At 32.8% G+C, this 27,313-nt stretch overlaps 1 protein-coding gene across 1 annotated transcript; it reads left to right on the top strand.

Moving 5' to 3' along the window:
- The first annotated feature begins 726 nt into the window (after positions 1–726).
- LOC148619020 (uncharacterized) lies at positions 727–26,918 on the top strand. The gene is made up of 8 exons (XM_088578498.1): positions 727–846; positions 931–976; positions 7,640–7,867; positions 13,715–13,924; positions 15,019–15,126; positions 16,979–17,673; positions 18,330–20,745; positions 21,535–26,918. Exons 1-8 carry the CDS (start codon positions 787–789, stop codon positions 22,326–22,328), a joined length of 4,557 nt encoding a protein of 1,518 aa, XP_088434624.1. The 5' UTR covers positions 727–786; the 3' UTR covers positions 22,329–26,918.
- The last annotated feature ends 395 nt before the right edge of the window (positions 26,919–27,313 follow it).

The following is a 27,313-nucleotide window of genomic DNA, read 5'->3' as shown; positions in this document are numbered from 1 at the left end:
TCGGCAAGCTCTGGCATAACGTATGAGTTGTAATATTAACACTCCATATCCAGGTTGCTACAGATGAAATTTTCTTAATCTAACACTGCTTTAATATGGCATATCTAGCCATATATGTTGGTCCTGCTCAAGAATGGGTCTAAATGGCAAATGACTAATCTTAATCTAACCCTGTATTATTTTAATTTGGAGGCCTGGCGACCGCCATCAGCAAACGACCAACAAGAGCCAATTATTTAGATACTTGGACCGTCGATATTTTGGCTCTAAACAACGATGACTTCACTACTTGTACTTTGAAGATATATCCTATAAAGCTAATATTGAAAATAAAGAATGTCTGGTTCTTGATCTTAGTGTATCATTGTAAACTTATTTTTTTTTCTATAAAATTGATGATTGTTCATTCCCTAGTGTCATCTATCCGTTTTTAGATGGTGACGTCCCCTCGTCACCATCACATGCATGTCCCTGGATTACATTCTTTTGATTTCCGCTAGAATCTTGGTTTTTAAAGAGGACATTTTAACAAAATGAACATCTTCTTCAATTTCATCTAATGTACCGTATAGACACTGAATATAAGTCAGTCTCAACCTATTCCATTTTTGCACCTTAAATTCTCTCAAATATGTTTTTTTTTTTTCAAAACCAAAAGTGCATATCCTCGAGTTAACGTACAAAAGTAACTGTAGCCAGTGAATGTATGGTGTGAATGATGAATGGAGCCCCTCCCTTTTTGAGTTAATAGCCAATGAAAAGAGTTGTTAGAAATATGGGACCAACATGGCAGACAACATGAATCTTGTAGTGGAGGGACTTGTAAAGTTTCGAGATGGCAAAAAAGTAAGTGATTATATACTCAGAATAAAATACCGTTTTTGAGTTACTCAGGTAAAACACCATGATTACGTATGTTTTCTTTTGTAGTGGAAGTCTCGTTGGTGTGTGTTGAAGAAGCCCTCACCCGTAGCTGGTAAGTTTTACAACTTTTTGTTTACATTTTTATATCTGTGTGTACATTACAATTGGCACTAATTCAGTGAACACTTCTTCTGTTAGGCTATATCGGGACCCGAAAAAAAAACATTTAAACGTCTTCCAATTAAATAAAACTACTGTTTTTGTCAATTTTCACATTGTCATATACATGTACAACTAGAATTGTACACAAACTAAATGAGTGTTCTCTGAAAATGAGAGATATTTATTGCCATTTCAGTAAACAAGATTTTAGTGTATTATTTTAAGAACAGGAGGGTGCATATAATGAATAATACCTTATAATTACTAAAACCATTACTGTCTACATTGGTGTCCCCTTTTTGCTTACCTTTCAACTTAATGCTTTAAAAAATCTGAATTAGACCACTCCTAGTGATTTTAACAATTAGTCATTAGGGATGATGTTACTTTACATTGTAGACCATTATTCAAAATATCATTCTTATACTGGTCTTATAGTAATTTTCTGGATTTCTACCTCGTAACAAAAGAAATAGTGGAATGTTCTGGTATGTTGACTTCTGACTTCCACAAATGTACCTGTAAATACAATGCATAAAGTATATAAGTACATGTAGTATAACGTGTAATCCATACCTGTCCCTCCTAGATCTGTATCTACCTTTTTTTATAACAAGGAGCAACAGGTTGTCAAGGTTCTTCGAAATTTCCATTGTGTTTAAAAGACATACCAATATTTTCCTATAAATTTTAACTGTAAAATTTCACTGAATTAGTTGTGTATTTTTAAGAGCTTAGCACACCCATACCTATAAAAATGAGAAGGTATGGATGTGCCCTTCTGGACTTTAAAGTGTTATGTTTTACAGTACTACCAAAATTAATTGGGATTAAAAATCTTACTGTGCTATATTACTGTACCCCCAATCAACGAGAGAGTGGTACATGTGTATAGGAATTACCTAGTCAGTCTGTCTTTCCAAATTTCATTGCACTATCTCAGCTCTAAATGGATGGATTTATTTTAAATTTGGTGTGTGGCTTTTTATAGATTTGGCATACAAATGTAAGTTTTAAGCAATTTTGGGTGTTGTTCGATATCAGCTTCCTGTTTTGTGGGACTTGGTCATTTCATTGTATTGAATTGTAAAGAAAATTTTTGTCACAATAATCTTGGTGCCCAATTGATGAATTGATATCAAATTAGGTGTGTGGCTTTATATAGATGGTGCATATGTTTTAAGCTATTTTGGATGCTGTCTCGTATCAATTTCTTGTATGAGTGGCCATATGCTTAGCAGATCTACATGATGTGTGCAACTTAATGCTTTATTTTTTTTTAGAAAAGTATTGAACTGTTCTATGCGTGTAAGGGCGTGAACTTAAGAATTTATTGGGAAAATCCTTTGGTGCTATGAAATTTTCATTTAAAGCAAGCTTTTAAATTTTAAATGTTGCTGTGAAGAAAGGGGAAGACAACAACATAATTTTGTACTTAAAAAAATAGTCAATACATAATTTGTGTGATAGTAAGCTATTTTCATAGGAATAAAGTGTTATGAACATATTAAGATAAGTTTGAATAAATATGAACATCAAACTATTTAACAAACTGAAAAAATTGACGAACAGAAAAAAAATAATAAATCAAAACAAAACAATCAAACACCACTTGTTACTGACATCATGATCAGCTGTATATGATCAGTTTTTTTATTGAAATTCCTTGGCAAAGATTCAGGTAATTCTTCAGTGTTATAGAAATTACTGCAGTATTCTGCTGTTTTGATGATGGGCAACAAAATGTTTTCACAGGCTTATTCAATTTTTTTGCCATTGGACCATTTCAGGTGTAATTTTATGTTTTTAAAAAAGAAGTTTTACATTTCAAAAACTACAGTCATATTATCATTCTAAATTAAGTTATGTTACACCTTATTCTTTTACCATGGCAATACAAATATATTTGAATTTAGAATTACTATGCCCCCACCACTAAGTGGTTGAAAAATGCATATATAGTTTTTATTCTTGTCTGTCCTTCCTTTATTCCCAAACATTTTTACTGGATTTCTTCTCTAAACCAATGCAGTAATTGAGCTGTTTTTCCAATGTAGTTTTACCCTTTGACCATAAAGACGCTCTTCTATGGAAACGCAAGTCACCTGATAGCAATTCTGTTGCTGGATTGGCCAAATACTGATAACTTAGTGGCATTAAAAAAAACTGTATCAAAAATTTAAATTGTGTGCCATGTGTTATTTTCTTGAATGAAATGTAGAAACTTACTATAATTTTAGCTTCTTTTTTTGTGGTATGTTTGAAAATATAGTCCTTGGTGGTTTACTCTATGAAATGTAGTTCAACCTCTGTTTTTTTTACTATTGATAATTTCTGTGAAAAGTGTTATGAAATCTTTGGTTTATCTTACACTGCATTAGCTGATAATTTCCATTTTGATTTTGATTTCAAGATAAAATATTAGTTTAACTTGGAGTACTGGTAGATCAATAGTGTACAATGTAAGACATTTAAATTTACTCTCTACAGTTCAATATCTTGTGATAGATTAAAGAGATTATCACCTATATATACCTCTGTACTTGATACCCCTTTGTGTTTAGTCTGGTTTTATTTGTCAGACAATTATTTTGACTCGATCTTGTATAGTAATCATCCTGCTCTCAACTTCCTCAGAACATTTTTGTAGTTTCAGTAACTTGGTCAAAGGGAACATAGAGATACAACAATGTACACATAGATTGAAATAGTTTTTTTTTTCTTTCTACTTACATTATACCAGATGTATTTGTTGAGTTCCTTTCGTTACCTGTATGAATGCTAATTTGTGATCCATGTATGTTGCCCTTTCAGTGTTCTAGAATTTTTGGAAATCCACAGAAAGTTTGTGATGAAAATTATGTTTCCTGTGTTAAACAGAAATCAGTATGCATTATTTTCATATGTAACTTCCTGGACTAAGTTTCACTTCTCATGAAAATGTTAGTGCACTGCTACTCTATGCATCAATTTTGACTGCATGCATCTCGTGGCATTACTTTCTCCAGGAAAGTATAGACTATTGGGCTAAGTGATATTATTAAGAATCAGCTATTTCAATATGTAATATACAAATGTAATCCCATCGCAATTGGATTAAGATAAAGTAACACAACTATCCATCCTTCAGTTCTTTTATGCATCTCTTACACTCCTTGTATGGATTATGACTTAATTTGGCACATACATGTACTTAGCCTTTATAAGTGTTAGAACTATTTTGATCTTCAGTGTCAGAGGTCAAATGTCTTGGTCACCTGAGTCAACATGCACAGCATGCTTTGTGTTGCCCTTGTACCGTAATTTTTTTATGGTTAAAAATTATGTACTATCGACATTATTCAGCTATTGTCTATAAAATGCAAGGGGATAAAAGATGATTACTATGCTACAAAAATGTCTATCATATTACTTTGTATATGGAAAATATTCTTTTTGTAAAATGCAACCAAGTTAAGCACTATTATAAATTTATATAAATTATAGATCAACTATTTTCATTTAACTAAACTTCTATTTACAAATCTATTTCTCAATATGCCTGTTTATTTTATTTTTATTTTGGAATTGGCATTCATTCTCCTGAAAAGTAGTGACCTATAAAGGAACCAAACAGAATCAGAGAGGAAGTGTAGCTACAATCAAGAACAGATGAGATCTGTAGAACTAAGTCATAAAAGTACAAAGGAAACGAGTGTTTGGGTTGTAATGATTTTCCTGTTCATTCATATCCTCATATCTACAGTTTTGGATAGATATACATCTAATGAGTTAACCAGTCATCTCTTATCTTATGAGGTTATGATATTATGTCATGTATGTTCATTCATACAACAAAACAAGCCTGGAATTTACAAATCTTTGTCCATGTAAATATATTAAGGAGGACATTTTTGCTGGTCTGTTTCTTGGAGTAGTTGTTAATAACAGTTATGGGCAACATACGTGTAGTTTTAATCAGTGTCCCAAGTTTGTTCGATTATATTGTTTTCAAATTGAACATGATATAGTGGTAATTTGGCTTTATTTTCAGCTTATTAACATTATCTCCCCCACCTTATAATGTTGAAGAGCTGTATTTTGGGACATATTTTTCCTTTCTATACTTTTTGTGGTTTTGACAAATTAAAATAATTATAATTTGGTTGGCTATCCACAGAAATTGATATCATCACAGTTACCAGTACAGGGTACATATTTTAAAGATAAAATTCAGGCACATTTATTTCTACCCAAATAAATTATGTTTCAACCCATTGGATCACAACTGTTTATTATCTTAGTTTTATTTGACATCACATCATTTGGCATGGCTCTAGTTTTTTATCAATACTATTATTTTTATCTTGTGAAGCTGAGATAATTTGGATGCTGTATGGGTGCCAGCTGTGGACTGACATATTATCTGACAAAATATGTGTCCTAGAACGATAGTCTACAGTACCATGTAGACAAATGTCATATCTGGTTGAACTAGATACATTGAGTGAGCTAGGTCATGTTCCAGAACTTATCTTTCCTGATTCATGACTTTGGCCCTCACTCCAACTGAAACAGGGCTTTGAATTTACTTTAAGTCCTTGACTTTTCTTAGCTTTAAATCAATGGTCCACTTGAGGAAAATTATAAGTCTACAATAAAGTATCAGTTAAATTAAAAGTGTAAAACAAAGAATAATAGATCAAAATTTGCAAGTACAAAACTCTAAAATACTTCAATCTTCAAAATTAGACTTTTTCAGATCCATGTATACAATGGGACAAAGACCAACATTTTTAGATATTGTTGTAAACGTTAAACAATGTGCGTCTATTTCAAAAATGAGGACAAGCTCCCATTATCTTATGATAGAAAAGGGACGACCTAGTAATGTACCTGTTTCCGAACATTTGTGTAGGGTATGCAATTTAAGTCGTGTTGAAAATGAAGAACATTTCTTACTTCATTGTCCTCATTATGAACATGAAAGACAGAAATTAATCGATAAAGTAAATACTTTGGTTCCTAGCTTTACAGATTAGAAGACTAGATCCAAAATCAATATTCTTTTAAATAGTAAATCACAAAATATTTTGAGAATATCCTCCACATTTATACTGAATTGCTTTAAAATTAGAGATATAAGTCTCAAATAATATTGAATATGACAGAAATATTAACCAATTATAATGTTATATCTTAAATATACAATGTATCATGTTTCACTATAATGTACATTTATTGTTGTAATAGGCAATAACTATGCACTGTAATTGAGTTTGTGCCAATGAAGTATTAGTATTTGTATTTGTTAAAAGGGTTGAAGGTCCAGGACCCAGGTACATATAAATGTAATGTCACAAGTCCTTGGTAAAAAATTCAAGGTCTCAGACTGATTTGAACTTCTGCTGGAACTGTTGTAAAGTTAAAAGTTCCAAATTATTTAAATAGAGAATGCACTGATTTTAGAATATCCTTAAGTTTTCATCTACTTTGTCAAAGAGCATATTACAAATACCAAGTACCTGTTATAAAAAAAAAATATTGTGGTGTTCCCATGTGTTCTGTAAAATTATCAAAAAATTTGTACTGGTAAGTCAGATCAAAATTAATGTCTTTTTTGCCAAACAAAATGCTCATTGGCTTTAGTTTCTGGAGTCAGTTTCACAAATAAATCATGAATTACCGTAAGTAAAATCAATTGTAATGTTTTCTCCATCTTGTGTATCGGAACTTATAGTCTATTTAGGCTGCAGTTTATGAATGACCCCCTGAAATAGATTTTGTGTATTTTCCCGTCTGCAGAAGAAATGAATCAGGGCTTACATTTGGATAAGAACTCTTCTGTTTGAAGTGTATTTGTAAATAAAAACCAACTTTTAATTTGTTGATTGTCAATAATTACTGCTGATTTTAGTTTTCTATCAAAGAAGATAGCAGATGTTTAAGTAGAGATTTCCTTGAGAGAAATCCATGCTTAATTAAGCTGGTTAAGTTGAGATGATAATATAAGTTGTATTTTATGTTTGGTAAAAAGTAATTATTGGTGAAAATCTAGACAATGTAGGTTCATTACTTGAACTCTGTCTTCAGTTTGTGTTGTTAACTATTTTTAATGGTGCTCCATTCATAACACATTCATAGTGTAATTCTATATATAAATACATGTAGTTTAAGCTTTCAGTGTACCTCTTAAGTTACAACTTCACATAGATTTACAGGTATAATGAAATACATGTAAATCCATGTGGTTAATATTTGCTCAGATAATATTTCCATCCAAAAACCTTGTGTTGATGTGACTAGATTCCATGAGTCAAAGAAAATGTCCTCTGTAGTAATGAGGACCATCTAAAAGCCAGTTAATCTAGTTTGGTTATATATTTATTCTATAATGTTTTAAAGTATGGTATTTATTTAAGTTTGTTCATCTACAAAACTGGCATTGATTGAAGGGACATTGTAATTAACAATAAAACAATGTAAATGCACATGAATGAAAGTACAATGTACTTTGTTGTACTGCATATTAAAAGTACCAAGTCATATGAAAATAGCTTTTGAGTGACCCATTTTTCTTCTGTCAAGGTACATGTATGGTACATGTATAATTATATGGCAATGTTTTTTTTAGATCGTTTACATGTTCTGCTGTTTAAAGAAATTAAAGATGCTACCAAAGGAAACCAGCCAAAACAGGAGTTTTTTGTGGAAGGCTTTTATGGTCTGGAAACAGTTAAGTTTGACAAGGAGTCCAATGTCCTGTGTGTGGTCTGCCAGAAACAAGTGACATTATTTGCCTTTGAGAACAGAGAAAAGCTGATACAATTTGAAATCAAAATAAGAAAGGCTCTTGGTGAAGGTAGGTTAATTAGGGCAGAAAAAAATACATTTAAAAACTAACTTCTGGGTATTTATGGCATAAGCCTCTAATATATAATAATGATCATGCACAATAACAAGTCAATTGTAAAATATTTCTACTGTGTAGATAAATGTAGTTGGAGATCTAAAATAATATTTTATATACACAGTTTCACTATTGAATTATCTAATCTGACACAGTAATTATGTCTCCACATTGGAATGCAAAAGTTAAAAATCAGTAAAAGAATTATTGCAGTATCCTGAATTTCGCATATGTGGAATAAAATATTTTGCTGCCCATGTTTTTTCAAATCTTTGGACTCTCATGCATAACCATCTGACCACCTAAAACCTTGGTAAATATCTTTTGGTTTACTTTTTATAATCTTTCATTTTGTTTTGACCTTAAACCATTCACCAAAATTTCTTAAATGTAAGAGTTCATGTACATTATACTACTATTGTGAGAATTCTGTAGGTAGTTTGTGGTTGTATAGGTGGGAGTATATTCAGGCATTGGGAACCACATTAAATTACATACTTGTTTTGACTGTAGTTAACTTTGTTTGGGAGATCTTTTGACAAGATAGTAATATGTGTAAAAGTATGGTTGGTCATCATCTTAGTTACAAAAAAAGAGTCAATAAAATTTATTTTAAGCAACACTCCTTTATTACGTTTTTGACATAATCATATGTTTGCTTTTATGATAAATGAAGTGGGAAATAAGACTCAAATACTGTGTCCCCCTGAGGACAGCTCAAGCAGGAAGTCCTGTGTGTTTGTGGTCCAACAAGGTGACTTGTAACACATCATGTCCTGGATATTTAAAAATTTTTGACAAAAAGAAAATATTTAGTGGCTTAACTTTGGTGGACAATATTGTTAAAACATTTAGATATTGAAAAAAAAGTAAGTAGATTAAAATATAATTTTAGATTGTATACTTGGACACTGTTTATATAGAATTAGTCATAATTGATTTCGGTATGGCCCTAAATTTAATGTTATTTAACACATCCCCAGTTGTGAAATTTATTTTTATCTCATATAATGAACATTATTTGTGGGATTTATGCTTCATAAAACTTCATGAATTACTCATAAAGTTAGATTAAGCCCAATAAATTTGTTATGAAAAGTATAACATTAATCTAGCCACCAGGACAGGATATCTGGTTCAGTATATTGGTAATGGTCCCAGAGGAAATTCTGCTTGCATCTTTCTATCATCAACATAAAACATTTAGTCTTCAGATTGACATTGCAATGGAGGAATTGTTGAATTGTTCTGCTAAAGTCAAAATCTATGATTTTTTTAGCTCACCTTCCCAAAAGTCATGTGAGCTATTGCCATCACTTGGCGTCTGTTGTCATTAACAATTTTTCAACACTCTTCTTCTCTGACACTACTTGACTAACCTGATCCAAACTTGGTATGAATGTTCCTTAGGGTATCCCACATAGAACTGATGTGGGGAATTTTGATTTGTTGAAAAATATGGCTCCTGTTTCTAAAAATAGAACATAAGGGTCAGACAGTAGTTTTTCTCATATATCTACAAAACCATTAGGTTCAGCCAAATTTTGACATGGAGTAAAAGTGTTTAGCATGATAAGGTCTATCTACAGTGAAATTTTTGTGTTATTCTGTTTAGCCATGTTGGAATAGTTGCCCTTTTTCTGCATTTTTTGCTATTTTTAATGTTATTTCTTTCAAAAATCTTCTTCTCTGACACTACATTTTGTACTTGACCATCTGGAACCAAATTAGGTATGAATGTTCCTTTGGGTATCCTGCATAGAAATGCAGTGGGGATTAATGATTAGTTGAAAAACATGGCGGCCGTTACTAAAATAGAACATAGGGGTCAAACAGTAGTTTTTCGCATATTTCTCCAAAAGTGTTAGGTTTAGCCAAATTCTTTCAATTGCTGGAATAATCCTTATTGTAAGTCCTACAAAAGTCTCCAGGGATCAAAACTGTTAGATGACTCTTTGTAAGAGTTATTGCCCTTGAAAGGTAAAAATTTTTTTTTTGCAGTTTTCAACAAGTATCTTGAAAACTATGATAGATAGAAACTTTCATTTTATGAAATGATCCTTATGGTACGACCTATGAAAGTTTGTGGGATCAAACTTGTTGGAAGACTCCTAGAATTTTTGCCCTTGAAAGGTAAAAAGTTGTGTTTTTTGCAGTTTTTAACCAGTATCTTGAAAACTGTAATAGATAGAATGAAATTTTCAATTAATGACATGATCCTTATGATAAATCCTACCCAAGTTTTCATTCAGTCAACATTGTTGGAGTTATTGCCCTTGGAATACAAAAAATTAAGCAGGTGAATCATTCAAGCTTCTGGGAGCCTCTTGTTGATTCATTCTGTTGACAAATTCAATGATTTTGGCTGTGTTTGGCAATTCTGATAACCTCCACATTTTTTTTGTGTCTTGGGTTTTAGGTTTTAATATTCTCTGTAACTAAGTGCATTCATGTACATGTATTTACTAGTAGCTCCCAGTGGTTAATTAGAATTCCTCTTTTAAATGTTTTGGTCAGGCATTTTCATCATGGTCAGACATTAACTTTGTGGCCACCATTTTTCTGTGATAAGTAAAGTGACTTGAATGACCAGCCCTTGATTTATTTGAAATTCTATGTGGATTCATTTTGTCTATTCAAGGCCGAAACAGGCTATTTCTAGCTGTTTATATTTTGAACACTGTTCAGTTCTCATAAAGTGTCATTGTTAACAAGACCTCTTTGGAAAGGTCAATTATGAGTTGTAGTTTTTTTTTTTGTAATTTGAAAGTGCCAAACTGTCTGGAGCCTATGCATGAACTGCAGTAAGTTGGGTTGTCTTATGGTTCCACCTTCACTATATGGTATTTTATGACCTTTTGATAATAACACATTTATGAACAGCTGCTCTCTTTACCTTGTTCTGAATTCAGCTATAGTTTTTGTTATGCAAATCATACCAGTAGACAATGTTTTTCTTCATCAATTAAACAAATTTCTGTGCACACTAGAAGTGTTGAAAATGTCTACAAATAATGATCATCTGGCTGTGTGAGTTATGGATGGTTTACTGTGATGCAGATGCTGAATAATTACCAGCTCATCAGAGTATGATGAACAGCTGATGATATCCCTTTGTATCATGTACAGAATCAATATTAATGTAATTTTGTATCCCAGGGTAAAAATCAGGATTTGGGACATGTCTCATGTTTCAGTATGTGGGAAGGTTATTTTTGCTACTTCTATGGGCAATTAATAGCCATTGTTTCACTTCCATTGACCTTAAAGTGTAAACTTGAAGAAACATTTAGCATCCTTTGCCAAATTATTAGGACAGTTAGCAGCTCCAATTCTCCCTGAAAGTGGTCCTCAGATATTGATATGATTATTCTGTTGATGGGATTATTTAAAATTATGTCTTAGTTCAAGTTGTAAGAAATACATTCTATAGAATGCAAGTCTTAGAAGTGACTCTTTTTATGGATGTCATTGTGTCTTCAAAAGTACCGGTAGATAAGAATTTTTGCTATTTAGCTCCACGGCTCACATGTCCTCCAGTGATGACCATGGTGAGGACAAATAAGACCCTTTAAGGTGGTTTTGGCTGAATGCCTTTTTTCTCTCTATCTTATACCTTCTCTAGGCTACAATCTTCTGGTCTGAAGAATGAAACGAGGAATCAGCCAACAACCAAAATCATGATAATATTACACAGAATTAGGGTGACCTCAGTTTGGGGGGTATTTTTTATTTAAGTACAAGCTAACTGATGGTGGTACTTGGCATATTTCTTCAATTATCTCAAAAATAACAGACATGAGCTAGATGATAAGGATTCTTCATAAACAAACAAAAATGTTGAAGGTTAGAGGCAGAGAGGTATTAAAACTACAGAGCATGAACTGTTGATAGAGATTATAAATTACACTTAGTATTGATATATTTAATGTTTCTTACTTGATAGAATTCTTCAGAAGTTGGAAATGCTAATTAATAGCATGTTGGTTTACACCAATGACTCTGATCATAACTACTAACTGAAAAACTAGAATGATGTTTTTGTTCTTTTTTCTATATTTTAAAAGTCTTACGTCTCAAGCCTCAATTGATGAGTTGAATACTTGTTTGTAATCAGCTGAACTAAGTTTTACAGATTATGTTAAGCATTTTCTTGCTTTTGATTGCTTTCAAATGTAAATTCCTGAAATTATGGTAAATGTGTTGTTAATTGGGTGGAATGTTTTTATCAGAACTGTTGAGTTAAAAAGCTTTTAAGGCACTACATGTAGTTTGTGTTATGAAAATGATTTTTCAAAGATTTTTATAATGATATAAAGCAACTTGGATTATTAAAAGAGTACTCCAGGGAATCAAGATTCCAGTGGAAATCAAAAGAATGTAATCCAGGAACAAAGACCATATGTGGAAAACACACACACACAACAAAGAACATGAAATAACCAAAATAATACATACAAAGTAACAAAAGTAAATAAGAAAGTCAGACTCCACTGAAAACTGGGAGCGTGGACCAGGTGCATGGGTGGGATAAGCTTCTCTGCTTTTCTAGAAACACCCGCCAAGTTGCTCATAAAGTATCAAGTCCAGGGTAGACAAAAGAGGAAAAGAAAACTACATATTTTGTATGACACATTGAACTAATCAGCTTTCATGGTTCAGTTGGATACATTGTAATGATGATCTGCTAGTTCATGATGATGACCATAAAACTTCTGTGGTGATGACTTCAATCTTCTATTAACATAAACCTGTTCTGATATGGAAACTCCATAAAAAAGAAAAAAAGTGATGATGATTTTTTTTTAAAGGTTTTATATTGATATGAACCAACTGAACTTATTAAAAAACTATTGATGTTGTCAAAATTAGAGTGGTTAAGAATTCCTTCTACAATTTATACTTTAGAAAATATATTTACACAACTTATATGTAGATAGTTACCGGATTTTACAGAGACAACACAAACAGTTTACTAATTCAGAAATTTAATTTCCATCCTCATAAACAACAACCTTACGTGGTCACAGCCTACTTGTAAAACATTTGTTAACCAATCATGATGTTATGAACTATAAAAATCCCAGAATACCATTCAGTTTCTGAATTGGTCCATTGTATAATAGTTTTTTTCATTTATCTGTTTGTGTCACTCATCTGTCTATTTAATGAAGATATTGATTGACATGAATAGATGCTGTTTAGAGAGTAAGGATTAATTAATCCATTAGAACCCTGTGGTATGGGTTGGGCTTCTAGTGTTTAACTGATCAGCTGATTTACTTTAAATAGAAATCTGACTCTTTTGCCCCCATTATCTCAATGATTTATGTATTTTGCATGCTTCTTGGTGGCATCTGGAAATTGATTTCACTGTATTTCATTTTGATATTGTGATGGTTTGAATGCCTGTATGCTTGTGTTATAAGTACAAGTAAAAGTGCTTTTAAGATCCTTTGGTTCAGAGCACTATTTTTGTCACAGTCAAGTTGTCTTTGAAATAAATGATAAATTTTCTGAAATTATTGTTTTGACCTTTAGAACAAGAGAATATATTTTTTTAAATGCATTAGTTTCATACAAGGTGGAAACATATATACATAGTGTGCATTCTAGTAGTTAAAATTCATAACACATATATTTATTTGATACTGTATTGATGCCAAAATGACATTAAGTAACTTTTCCCAGACCATTTTTTACATAGTACAGTGTACTTCTGAAGTACACTTTTGTTATTATAGTAACAAGTTGAACATTTATAGTTGAGCCATTCAAACAGATTTATTTGCCTTTCAGAGGGACAATTCTTAGTTGATGTAAAGAAAGTTCCAAACAACAGTAAGTTACCACTAGGAAATGTCAAACTACTGATTCATGGACAGAAATTCTGTTTTACATCAAGTATACCACCCAAAATACTGTGTTCTTGGCAGATATGTGATCTCAGACGGTTTGGAGGTGTAGATGGCAAGTTTGTGTTTGAAGGTGGATCCAGATGTACTAAAGGTATTAATTAACTGTCTATTACTCCTAGGTTGTTAACTGTTGTAATATTAATCAGCAGACTGTCTCTCCCTCAAAGCAAATTCAATTTCTAATTTAGATTGTCTGGTAAATACTTTTCCTGAGAAAGGAATGTTTAAAACCACCCAAGTCATCTTTATAATACACTTGGTCATTCAGGAGTACAAAGCACAGAGTCTTGAGGTAAATGACCTATCTTGTCCAAAAAGGGGGACCATTTGGGGATTACCTAGGTAATCATTTATATATGACTTTTAATCATATCCTACCAAGAAAGTTCAGGGAATATATATAGGTTGCAGTGGGTCTGTCTGTCTGTCTGTCCTCAGCTTCTCCTACATTTCTCCCATGATTATCATGGTTAGATCATTACACACAAATGTGCATATTGTCAGAAGTTTTTGTTACATTAACTTTTGTATCTTTGTCATTTTCAACTTGCTGTCAAATATGACATCTGCAACTCTAAAAAAATTACTGGCTGAATTCTCATGAAACTTAATGCAGTGATTACTTTATGGGGTTGTTAATGATGTAACTTTGTACTTAAGCATCACACTTATGCCAAGGGTATTACACTCTTTCAGGACAGTTCTAGTCTTAACAGAGTGAATCTCTGGCTTTAACCAAGAAATTACATAAAATCCCTGGCATTAGGGTTTTTGTATGAAAAGTTTGATTTCCTCTTACTCTATTTTTATTATACCCCCCCCCAATATGCAAGTGGGAGTATCTGGTAATTGGGGTGTCTATCCATCTTTCTATCCTTCTTTCTAATCTTCTTTCCTTCCAATATACAGGGTATCCATCTCTTATCCCTTACTCCTCCTTCTACAATAAATGTAATGGAATGAAACTTTCACAGAATATTTATTACATATTTATTACATGTTCTCATTGTGTACCTACTGTTTTAGATTTTGATCAAAACAATATGGAGGTCAAGAGATATTTGGTATCAAATGGGGGAGTTAGGGTTTCAAGATTGGCTATAAATGTAAAATAAAAGTAAGGTCTGGATTCCCCATTATAAATTTTTAGATTTTTGAGTAAACCTATCAATTAAATTTTTTTAGGTGCTGGATTACACTGTGTAGCTAGTCAGCAAGCTGAAGAAATATCAGAAATTATAACCTTAGCTAGCCAAGGGAAAACAGCTAGCTGTAGGAAAGCAAATAAAAGGAGTAAGTAGGGCTTTTATTATTATTCCATTCTTATTATAAATGACATTTTGATTTTTTACATATGCTGCAAATGAATTTTGTGCTTGTGTAATTGTAAGTGTTGTTTGTCCACAGACATTTGGTGTATCAACAATAACAGTAGAAATGTATAAATCTCTTTGAAAGAGTAATCAAGGGAACCAAGGTTATAGCGGTAATCAAAAGAATGTAATCCAGGGACAAGGACCAGACATGGAAAACAGATATAAACAACAAAGAACATAAAGTAACTAAAAGCATACATACAAAGTAACAAAAGTAAATGAGCAACTCGAACTCCACTTAAAACTGGGAGCATGGACCAGGTGCACCGGTAGGGTAAGCGTCCTCTGCTTTTCTAGATTGATTGATTGATTGATTGATTGTTGGGGTTTAATGTCCGAGCAGCAATATTTCAGCTATATTCAGACGATGAACATGAAATGGATGATAAAATGAACATGAAATGATGATATAAAATGGGATGGGACACAAGGACAGTAGGGTCGACAAATTTTGATTGCCACTAGAAAAGGGGAGGAATGGGTAAGGTCAGGCAATTCAGCCTCCTGCGGCGGGGCGCAGTGGTTCCTACTCCTATCGAATACCACAGCAGGGTTCTTTAACGTGCGAGGAACGTGGCATCTTTCCCAACACAATGCACCACTATGGTTTGCGGTCAGGTTTTCCATATTATAGCCTGACAACCCCAGCATTAACATACCAGGGGTACCCCATTCCACCACCTGGTGCACACATCCCAGTTGCTCTGTGAGCGCCTAGCCCCCGGCTAGGTTTCTGAGCACTATTTAGTCGCCTTTTACGACAAGCTTAGCGCTGCTTCATGGTTTTGATGGATACACCATAACAATCCACGAGTTCATGATGACGACCATAAAACTTCTGTAGTGATGAAATTGTCCTACAAGGTGCTGGGATAGGACTTGAACCATTTAGAAATATGGATAAGAAGTGAGCCAAAAACAATCATTTTCTTGTTGTCCTGACAAAAACTTGAGTAAAAGTGGATGAATCTCATTGAAATTGAAATTGTTTCTCAAGGTGCCATGCCACAACATTATGGTTTGGGTCGATTTTGGAGGTTGGGACAAGAACTGTTTTTGAATTAGGTGCAAAGTGTTGACTAGGCAAATTTTCATCCTTTTTACTGCAATTTATCAAAATCCAGATGTATCATGCTTGTATGGTGTGTCCATACTTGTCCCATCAGTTCAGGGTTCGTTCTCAGTGGACATACCAAGCCTTTCCTTGTGAAGCATTTTATTCGGAAATTTTCGTAAGAGATACACAAACTAAAACCTTAAGTACATTCAGTTTAAGTTGATTTTTTATTGGCAAAAATATTGATAAGGAATTGCTTTATCTTCTTTTCTTTGAGCTGTTAAAATTATATTAATTAAGGTATTCCTACATGGAAATAAAGAAGCATTTTTGAAGTAAACATTCAACAGTGTTTTGTTTGCTTTTATGCCTAAATTATTTTTTACTTTGTGACTTAAGTTACTAAAAACTCATTACAAACACTATGACTTAAAATCAGTAGATATTGTTAATCAATAATATAAATGATATGAACACAGAAAATGGAAGCATAAATCATGTGAATGCAAGAAGACTAGTATATTGTTTTTGTTGATAAAACATTTTATCAGTTTCTTAAGAAATTTTGGCAACAGGACATTTCCATCCAGCTGTAATGTTATCCCAAGTAAAATTGAAACCAATATTAAATAATGCTTTAATTTCTTTTATTCTTATTATATTATCCTTAGCATCATTTCTACAGTAATCATCCTTAATTTTATATCTTTAGGGTCCCAATGTTGTGATGTAACTGGAAGTAGTGTCTTTTCTGATGGATTTCATAAAGATTTTCACAGTTCATTCAATGATTCTCAGCATAAATTCATGCATGATAACAGATGGCCAAAGCGCCATTCGTTCTATTCTGACCATAGCCAGCATTTACGAAGTATAGAAAATTTAGAAAGAGAGCGTCTGATGTCTTTATATGATGTACCCCCAAGTAGAATAAGGAAAGTTGAAACATTCAAATGTACGAAAAAACATAGTTTAAACAGTTCTGAGAACAGGAGTCAGGGTGATACCTCACCAAGTTCATTCGGGTCAGGCAATACTGTGATATCACGACGGGATGAAACTGGCCAGTCTTGTACCCTACCTATTAATAAGAACAGTGAACAAAATGTCTCAACATTTAGTATATTCAGTTGCAACTCAGAACTTAGTTTAGCTGATAGAATTGATCAAAATCAGTCATTTCTTGGTTGTAATACAAAAGTTTCTGCTAGTGCACCTGCACTTTGTGGCTATGGTGCCTACATATCAGATCCAAGGAAAAATATCACAGGGTCTGTACCAAACAGGATAGATGAAGAAATAGACAAGATGGCTGACATTAGCAGACGTCAAGAAGCATGGGATCTTCTGCATGGAGAAGAAGCTATCCTTCAGAGAGAGTTATCTCTTTTAGACGAAATGATTGAGGTAAAAAATTGAAGGGTTACTACATGTATAATAGTAAGCAATACAAAAATAAATGCCATGAATGGTTATGATTAGTGATAAAAAAATGTTACAAATGAAAGCACAGCACATATACTTTTCTATTAAGTACTTTATATTGCATGATGTAATGAAGTAATTTTAAACACTGCTGAGAGTGTAAGTAAAGAAATCTCAGAAAGGGTGTCACTCAGGGGTAAGATATCAAGTTCTAGAAATGTTACCTAAAGGTGTTGGGATTCTGCAGTCTTGCATTTCTTGCAGTGTTTGACTCTTTTTCTTACTTAAATGGTCTTTTAAAAAGTAGGCCTGCTTGCAGCAGTTCCTTTGTATTTACTAGACATTATAAAACATTTTATTGTGATGCCACAAATGTTGCATGTTTTATCATACCCACATAGCTAACAGTAAGGAATGTCCTTGTCTCGAAAATGAGAAAACCATTTATCTGTTTAACTGTAGATTTACACATACATGAACCATACTGATAAGCTGCTAACTATAACAAATTACTTTGACTAGAAGTGACAAAAATTTTTACAAATATTTAAAGATTTAATTTTATTCCTGAGTGGTTGTAATTATGTCATGAAGAATTTGCATGTATTTGAAAATTTATTATTTTTTTTTAAATTTAGGGTTGTAGGGAAGAAAGCCGAAGAGAGGCTAAAAAGAGGGAGAAAAACAAACCACCTCCTCTACCATGTCGATCTACAAAACCATCAAAAAGACCATCTAATATCAATCTAAATCCAAGAAATTTAATTGACTATAGTGAAACAAATTTATTGAGTCCTAACCTTGCAAGCAAATTGAGTAAAATACCACAATATTCAAAGCTATCAGCACCACTTCCTTATGTGAATCTGGAAAAATATGATGTTGGCGATGTGGACAATCACATTCATGTTCCTGCTACTTCTCAACCGGACCAAGGAAACTGGAGTGCACCTTGTTTTATTTCCGGTAGTGTCAGCCATATTGATAGCATGGCCAATAAAGAAAACCATAATATTTCACCAAGAAATTACAGAAGTGATGATTTTTATGAAAACATGCATAATATTAATAGAGAAGATGAGTTGTCCAGAATGCCATTCAGGGAGAGTAACTATGCAAATGAATTTCCATTTGAAAGTATGGAGAGCATACCCCCAAAACTACCTCCTAAAGGACCAAAACTTAGGAGCAAGCAAAATCAGATGTCAGAAGAAGATATCCCTCCCCCTCTGCCAAGCAGGAGGAGAACCATGCCTAACTATCATAATGCATTGGAGTTCCCATTACAGCAAGATCTTATTCCAAATGAACCAATTAGGGAAGACACTTATTTGTTAATGGGCAACTTTGAGCAAGAGCCCAAACCTAAGCAAGGGAAACTTCAGGAAGAGCTTGATTGTGAACTCATGGTGAAACTACCAACAAGAATATCAAAATCCAGACGTGAGGCACCAAAACCTCCCCCAGAACCTTCAGATGATCCTTACATTGACATGACAGGACAGTTTGAGAAAGAACCTAAGAAAGAATCAAGTGGTGAAGCTCTACTTGCTAAACCACCTCAATATTTTAGGTCTAATAGCACCTCAGCCATCACTGAACCAAAACAATATCCACCAAATTTTAATCACTCTTTTGGTGGCTCTTCTGAAGTGTGTACCAAAGGGTTGGTTAGAGAAGAGAATTATTTGCTAATGACATCCTTCAAAACACCTAAGAAAAGTTCTTCAGATAGTTCAGTGTCCAGTGAAAAACCTACTCCTACTGTGACAAAATATAAAATTGAAAAAGAATTGTCAGATTCCATTAGCAGTAGTAGTGAAACTCAAAGTATAGGGTCAAAAAGCCCTAATGGTGAAAGAAAGTCTTCAATTATACCCTTCCCAAACCTGATCAATTATCAAAAGCATGATGTGATAAAGTCAGCAAGAACTCCAGAAAAACAAACTCCTCAGAGGTCTTCCTCTGAAAGAATTCAAAATGATGGTGTGAAGAGCCCTGGCTTTTTAAGTCGTCTTATAAGGAGAAATTCTGGTACAAGGAAAAGTATGTCTCAAAGTCAGGAAAATTTACTGGCTTCTAGCTCTAGTGAAAGTTGTTTGGAACGTGTCCAGAGCAATAAAACACGTAATAAGGACACTATATCAATATCTAGTGAGTCATCGCCAAGCAATAGTCGTAGAGCAAGTCAGCAGGATATTTCTGTTGTGGAGAGGCGACGGTCTTCAAGTTTTCCCAATCGGTCAAGTTTCTTGGAAATGTTACCTCAAGGAGGCAAAAATGGAAAAATGTCGCTTCATGAATCTCAGGAATCTTTTATATCCAATTTTTCTTCAGATGATCAAATTCATCTTATTGTTACAGAAGAACCATCTTCAAAGGACACTGAGGTAGTGAACATAAACAAGGAGAGTGATGAATGTAAGCAATATTTTTTGGGACCCTGTCAAAATTCTGAGGGAAATGAGATGAAAAAAGGACCTGAAGTTCGTAAAAAAGTGAGTGATTTTCCCTCCCCTAAAATCAACTCAAAATTTAAAAAGAACACTGTTAGTGAAGTATACACAGTACGGCATGTGAAAAGGGCAACTTTTGAGTACAATAAACCGGAGGACACAAGTAAAACTGATGATGAAAAATTGATTGAGCTTTTAAGTCGGGATAAAACTAAAATGAGTCCAGAGGATTGTGATTCTTTAAAGTTATCTGTTGATTGTGAAACTGAAGAGGAAGAGGTTTTAAAGACAAAACCACATACACCGGCAGAGGAAGCTGCTGCAATTGCTCGCTTAGTGACTTCGCTTCCACCTTTCATACCTCCTAAGATGAAGAACAACCCTTGTTCTTTATCTCCTGTGTTGGAGAGTGCTCCATATACACCAAAACGAAATAGTCTTTCTGACACTTGGCGATCCAACCAGAGTTTTCGATCATTTCATTCTTTAGATAGTCCTAGTAGAAGCCTACCCACACACTCTGAGATTACTAGCGCAATGATGAAGGTAGTGGATGATAAACAGAATGAAGTTTGGGTACATAGATCTGAGGAATCAGGTAGTCAATAGTTTTATTTAAGAAACATTATGACAGTTGTAAATTTTCGTGCTTTAAGAAGGAGGAAAACAAGCATTTTATACTGAATTTTACTGTGTATTTGTAGGAAATGAATGTCCAATTAACATTTATTTTAGTTCTTTTATCACACTTTTATGCATGTGAAACCAATCAAATTCAGAGCTGTATCAATCTTAAATTGCTCCAAGTGTTCAGGTCATATTAGGCTGTGCCTAGAAGAGCATATTTAATATCAGCAATGCTTAGTGTAACACTGACCACTTGACCATATATTTGTTATATATGAATGGGTGTACATGTAAAATTATATTGTATTTTATAAGAATATGATGTCTCCCAAGTCAGGGATGTTGGTGCATGATTCTGACCTACATGTAGATGTTGGAGGCCATTGGATTTTGATTGATAAAAATGATATCACCGTTTTTTTTTGTGAATTGTTATCTTCATGGTATCATTACAGCTATGATTATTATTATGATTGTTGATATTATTGAAGAAGGGAGAAGAAATTGATACTTCAAAAATGATATTAATAGGAGCTATTTTATGTATACAGAAAGTTTGGTTCAAGAATGGTGGATACATGTACATTTAGAAAAATTAATGCTCCTTTCTATAAATAGTTTGCAGTTAGCATACACAATTGATTGTTTTTTTTTCTCATGAAAATAAAAATGTTACAATGTGTTTCCTAACCATTTACTACCAGGATCTATTTGGATTGAATTGACCACCTAAAAATATTTTGATTTTCATTTTTTTCAGTTAAAAATGAAACACTTGAGGAACAAGAAGAAAAATTCAAAGCCATTGTGATAGAAGTTGACGAGACAAAAAATGACGATGATACACTATCTTTATCATCACAAGACAGCAGCCTTGATGAAGCTACCAGAACTAGTCCTGCATCTACTATTCTACGACCAAGGACTGGGAAAGAATACAAAATGTTAGAGCGAGTGTATACAGGAACAGACAGTTTCACAACAAGTCCTGTCCCAACACCAACTTCTCCGTCTGGTACTTCAGTGTTTACATTTGAAGTATTGTCAGACTCTCCTTCACAACAAAGTATTTACAGCCATGATAAGGAATCTAAAACATCTCGGTCAGATGATTACCCGCCAAAAGTGCCAGAAAGACTTAGCCCTTACAGGGCTTATGTAAATATAACACCACCCTCTTCACCTCTTAAGACTAGTAGTACAACTCTGCAATCAGATGGGGATAGACAGTTAATCTATGCTGAAATAGATTTAACATTGCCGACAAAATCTACAAGGAAAGCAAGTCGAAAGCAATCAATGAAATCACAGAAATCTATTGGAAGCAATGTTGAATATGCTTTGATTGACATGGAAGCTACACAGGCTATTCAACTTGCAGGGCGTGAGCATGCATTGACAAGAGAAGATAGTCATGGTGGTAGTCTTAGAAGAGTTGATCGGAAAGCCTCACTTTCAAGTTTTAGGGAAAGGAAGACCTCTACCAGTTCACCATCACCAACATATAGAGACAGGAAAGTTTCTTCATCTTCATCAGACTCGGGTGAAGAATAATAAAATTCATTTTCATTTGTTTTCTCATCTTGTCTGGAGAAAAAGTGCTAGAAATCTTAAAATATATTATTTTTCTTCTAATTTGATGCACAATTGGTTTATACAATTGTTATTATCAGAAAATTTTAAATTGAATTCTTCAAGAGACATTTCTGAGAAATCCTTACTAATGCAATTTCATATAATTACATACCATCAAAATTTGCTTATCTCATTAGATAATTGGCTTGAATGGAATTAATTATCCTGAGTCTCCATGATTGTTAAACTACAAATGTATTGTTGAATATATTCCTTTGAGTATTAAGTTCCGTTCTATGTCAGAATCGGGCAATGAGTGGCACATAATTTTTTTCTTATTTAGTCATGTTTTTGCCTAAAATATATTCATTTCATCTCAAAACAACAGAAAAGCAATTTAAATTTATCCAGGAACATCTGTGTATGTATTGACTGCTTATATAGGGAAAATGTCTGAGAAAATTATCCCTCCATTTTTCGCAGTGCATTTCAACTAAACTTGATGGATCATTATCTTATGAAAGCAAATATTACAAATTCTTGTATTGCTATTTCTGGGAATTATGGGCTAAAAATACTTGTATGATGCAGTAAAATCTCTCTGTTTTATTTTCTTTATGTGCCACACCTTGTACACATTTTGCCTGTTTCTTAGATAGATAAGTACTTAAGTTGTATCATCAAAAAATTTTCTATAACCATTCAGGTCCAGCCTAAGATTTCTTCTCCAAAATATTTTCCTGTGCCATAATATAGATATCGATTAATTATACCACACAAGGCAGATGTTATTAAGGATCATAGTAGATGGTAGTTTCTTTTTATTTTTATTTGCAAGCACTGTTTTTTTTTGTTTTTTTTTCAGATGCCAAGAAAACATTTGATATATTTTCTCTGTTTTTTTTTTTTGGCATAAAATGATTTTTTTTTGTTGTCTCAGAACTTTTGTTCTAGAGCATGTAATCAAAATGGTTGTTTTTTGTTAAGTGAAAGTTGTTATTGAAGATTTTGAATTTGTCCAACATTTACCCTGTTCATTATAAATGTGAACATATCTTCTGTTACGAAGGCATATCAGTAGAGAATAATGCAAGATAACTCGTAGCAAAAAATTGTGGCTCAAAATTATGTGGTAATCTGTTGTGAAATGGCATAATTGAGGTAAAAATTAAGCAACAAATTAAACATGATATCATGAACTGATTGTTTTAAACAATTATTGGTCAGTAAATATGAATTTAAATTTGGCATGATTATGTTTGTTACCCCTTAAACCCTTTTGCTTATGGAAGGTCCATGGAATGAATATATGTTGTGAGATTTTTTCATGAAAAAAGAGTGACCTACACTTGAAATAAGATTTTTACCATTTAAGAATTGGCTATATAAAAATTTTGTCTATTGAAAAATAGCATAAATTTTCCATGTGCATATTGTTTATTGCGCTAAGTGCAATAAACAAAATATGCACATGGAAAAATTATGTTATTTTTCAATAGACAAAATTTTTATCATAGCCAATTCTTATAATTTTAAAACATATTTTTGCCTTTAAACATGAGAAAAGTAGCTCTGAATTAGGGGTGTGTCAATATTTTTTTTGTCCATTGAGATATAACAAAATTATTTTAACCAATCAGATTACAGTATTTATCTCAAATTAACTTATTTTTGTATAACTGCAAAGAAAAAATTAAAAAAAGGACTATTGATTTAACTGGATGGTCTACAGCAATCTTTTGCTTTTTGTATAGTTACAGTTTCCCACCTGTCTACTGGTCTGTCTGTGTAATGTAAGATTTCAGTTATCAAAGTCATAAGGTGAAAAGGTTTTTTTTCTAAATGAGGTTGTCAAATTTATGATTGTTTTTAATTTGAGTGATCTACAAGCATTTGTCAGGTTTTCTTTAATGAAATCCATACCAGCATAAAATTATGGCATTACTTTAATTCAGTACCACACGTGGAGTATGTGTCGCATTCACTGCAGATACACTGTGTCATAGCAGATTTTATTGGGTGAGATTTCAGATGAAAATTTACCTTCTGTAAATCCTACAACTATTTTTTTTGTAAAAATTGTCAGAATTGTACACAAAACTATAAGAATGGTAAATGTTGTTGCACTTCCAACATAACTGTTGTATAGCCATAGGACTGATATTTAAATGTGATTGTAATTTATACCTCTTTTTAGTATGCATGCACTCAATGCATAACTTTACAAGGTGCTAAGTAGCTTTTAGTTTGTTTCTCAAATATAACCTATTGAACTTTATCTGTGTATTTGAAAACTTTCCTTACAATAAGTATGCAATTTTTGTCCTTGTGAAGAAATGAATTGTATTAAGGCAGCCATTTGAATTTATGTTGAGCTTATTATTTCTTTCACTCTTGCTTTTGGCAGTTAAATGATGTACCCATCAAATATGTTATGTTTAACACTTGTAGAAAAATAATGATAGCATTGATCAAAAATTAATTTTAAAGTAGAATATTATTCCAGATCACTCTTCTGCTTTTTCGTGAGGATTGAAATTAAAATCTGTAGTTTTTCGGTGTACAGAAGAGACCCCTTCTTTGATAGGTGATGGAATGACATTTGCTGAATTTTAATTTTTGATTGTGTTATATCTTACAAGAATTTAATTGATACACAGCTCTACATGACTGACAGTTTATATACCTGTATACCTGTTGATGTGCTTTAGTAATGTAGAAGTTCTATTTCCTGTTTATGCAAAGAGTGAATATCATTGCTCTTGAAAATGTGCCAAGCTTAGCTATTGTACTTAGTTATGTGTAATGCTGTGAGATATATATATACATCGGTTTTGAAGTCAGACAGAAAATGCCACAGCCAGCCCGGTTCTGTTGAGTTGTTCATAACCCACATTTGTCAGTGATGTCACAGTTGATGTTGTCTTTGCCCACAACCTTTTAGTATATCAACAGTAGCCTGGGATAGAAAAGATCAGGCAAAAAGAACATTGGAAAAACCATTAAGTTATCCTAGCTCTTGGAAATACGGAAAGAAGTTTCTTTGTTTGTAAAATTTACTATGTATGGGAAACTGTCAACATTAAAGAAACATTTGGGACCAATTTATTACACTTGCATGTCTGGCCTTTTAAAGGCACCTTTAAAAAAAGCTCCATATTTCCACATAATTATATCATTTGGTTCATTTTAAGGTTTCAGTTAGGTACATTGTTTTTTCCAGGAATTAATTTTAATTTGTTAACTGTTATATAATGCTTTATTACAAACTCTATATATTTTTGAACTGGTAATTAAAAACACCATATTTTCAAATCAAAAATGAAATATAAGATATAATTGATATCGCTCTTTTAGCTAACCTGGCCGTAGGCCATGTGAGCTATTGCCATCAGTTGGCATCTGTCATCATCATCGTTGTTAACAATTTCTTCAAATGTCTTCTCCTCTGAAACTACTGAGTCAATTTGCATGAAACTTATAATGATTGTTTTTTAGAGTATCATGCACAACATGACTGTTTGGATTTTTGATAGGTTAAAAAACATGGCAGCCGTTACTGAAAATAGAACAAAGGGGTCTGACAGCAGATTTTTGCATATATCTCCAAGACCATTAGGTTTGGCCAATATCTTGCAATTGCTGAAATGTCCTTATTATAAGGCCTACTAAAGTCTCCAAGGGATCAAAATTGTCAGATGAATTCATGTAAGGGTTATTGCCCTTGAGAGGTGAAAAATGACTATTTTTTTAGTTTTTGGCCAATATCTTGAAAATTATGATAGATAGAATGATACTTTCAATTGCTGAAATGATTCTTATTAGAAGGCCTACAAAAGTCTCCAGGGATCGAAATTGTCCGACGACTCCATATAAGAGTTACTGTTCTTGAAAGGCAAAAAATGTTTTTTTGCAGTTTTCAGTCAATATCTTGAAAACTATAATAGATAGAATGAAACTTTAAATAGATGAAATGATCTTCAAGATAAGTCCTACCAAAGTCGTCATGGAGTAAAAATTGTCGTGCAACTTCTTGTTAGAGTTATTTCCCTTGAAAGGCAAAACTTTAACAAGGTGAGCGATTCAGGCTCCTGGGAGCGTCTTGTTTGCAGACTATATAAATGAAAATATATTAGAACAACCTAAATACTTGTAAATTTTAATTTAATCAAGGGCCTTCAGATTTTAAAAAGGGCTTTGCCATTTCACATTAACTTTTTTATTTTTTATGCATTTTTTTTCTCTATGAAGGAATTCTTTTAACATTTTTAATATAAAAAAATGTTTCTATAATTGTCAACAAATCTTTAGTGTCATCTAAAACTTGTTGGCTGCAGCAGTATTTTGTTGTGAATTTTTTTTAAAATTTTTTTATCTTCAGTGCAGTAATTACATTGTAAGCAATGGTTGATACAAGAATTGACCAGTGTTGTCATTTTAGTGTGTTGTCTTCCTAATCAAAGTGTTGTCATGTACTTAGTGCTTTACATGTTCAAACTTTTATAAGTGTATTTTGTATGTTAGTTCATTTAGAACAAATTTGTTTTAGAATAAATTTATTCTTTGGTATTTATGAGTCATATATTGCCTTAGGAATGGTGTAAGGGCAGAATTCTTCATTCACTTTTTGTTCGACTTGATTACATGATTTCAAATTTTACAGGTGAGGCATTCAGGTACTTTACAGCCTTCAGTTTCACTTTCTCGTTCCTTATGAACTTAAGATGTGGTTTTCAACTGTGGTTATCCATACACATGTGTATCCCAATTTATTCACAACAGAGTGCTATTTCAAACCAATGAAATTCTTACAGTACATGCATTACATGTTAACTTTGGGATAGACTGAAATCAGGCTCTCAATGGGCACTAGAAGTGGAAAACAGAACATGTTTAAAAGGAATTGTAACAAAAGGAAGACTTAAACATTTATCTTGAAAAGTCATCACACTATAGATCAAAAA

Source organism: Perna viridis, chromosome 4, assembly GCF_037379345.1.
Source record: "Perna viridis isolate PV_CMFRI_1.1 ecotype Kerala chromosome 4, ASM3737934v1, whole genome shotgun sequence".
Taxonomy (NCBI): Eukaryota; Metazoa; Mollusca; class Bivalvia; order Mytilida; family Mytilidae; genus Perna; species Perna viridis.
Note: the sequence above shows the minus strand (reverse complement) of the source record. Positions and strands in the feature narration are given on the sequence as shown.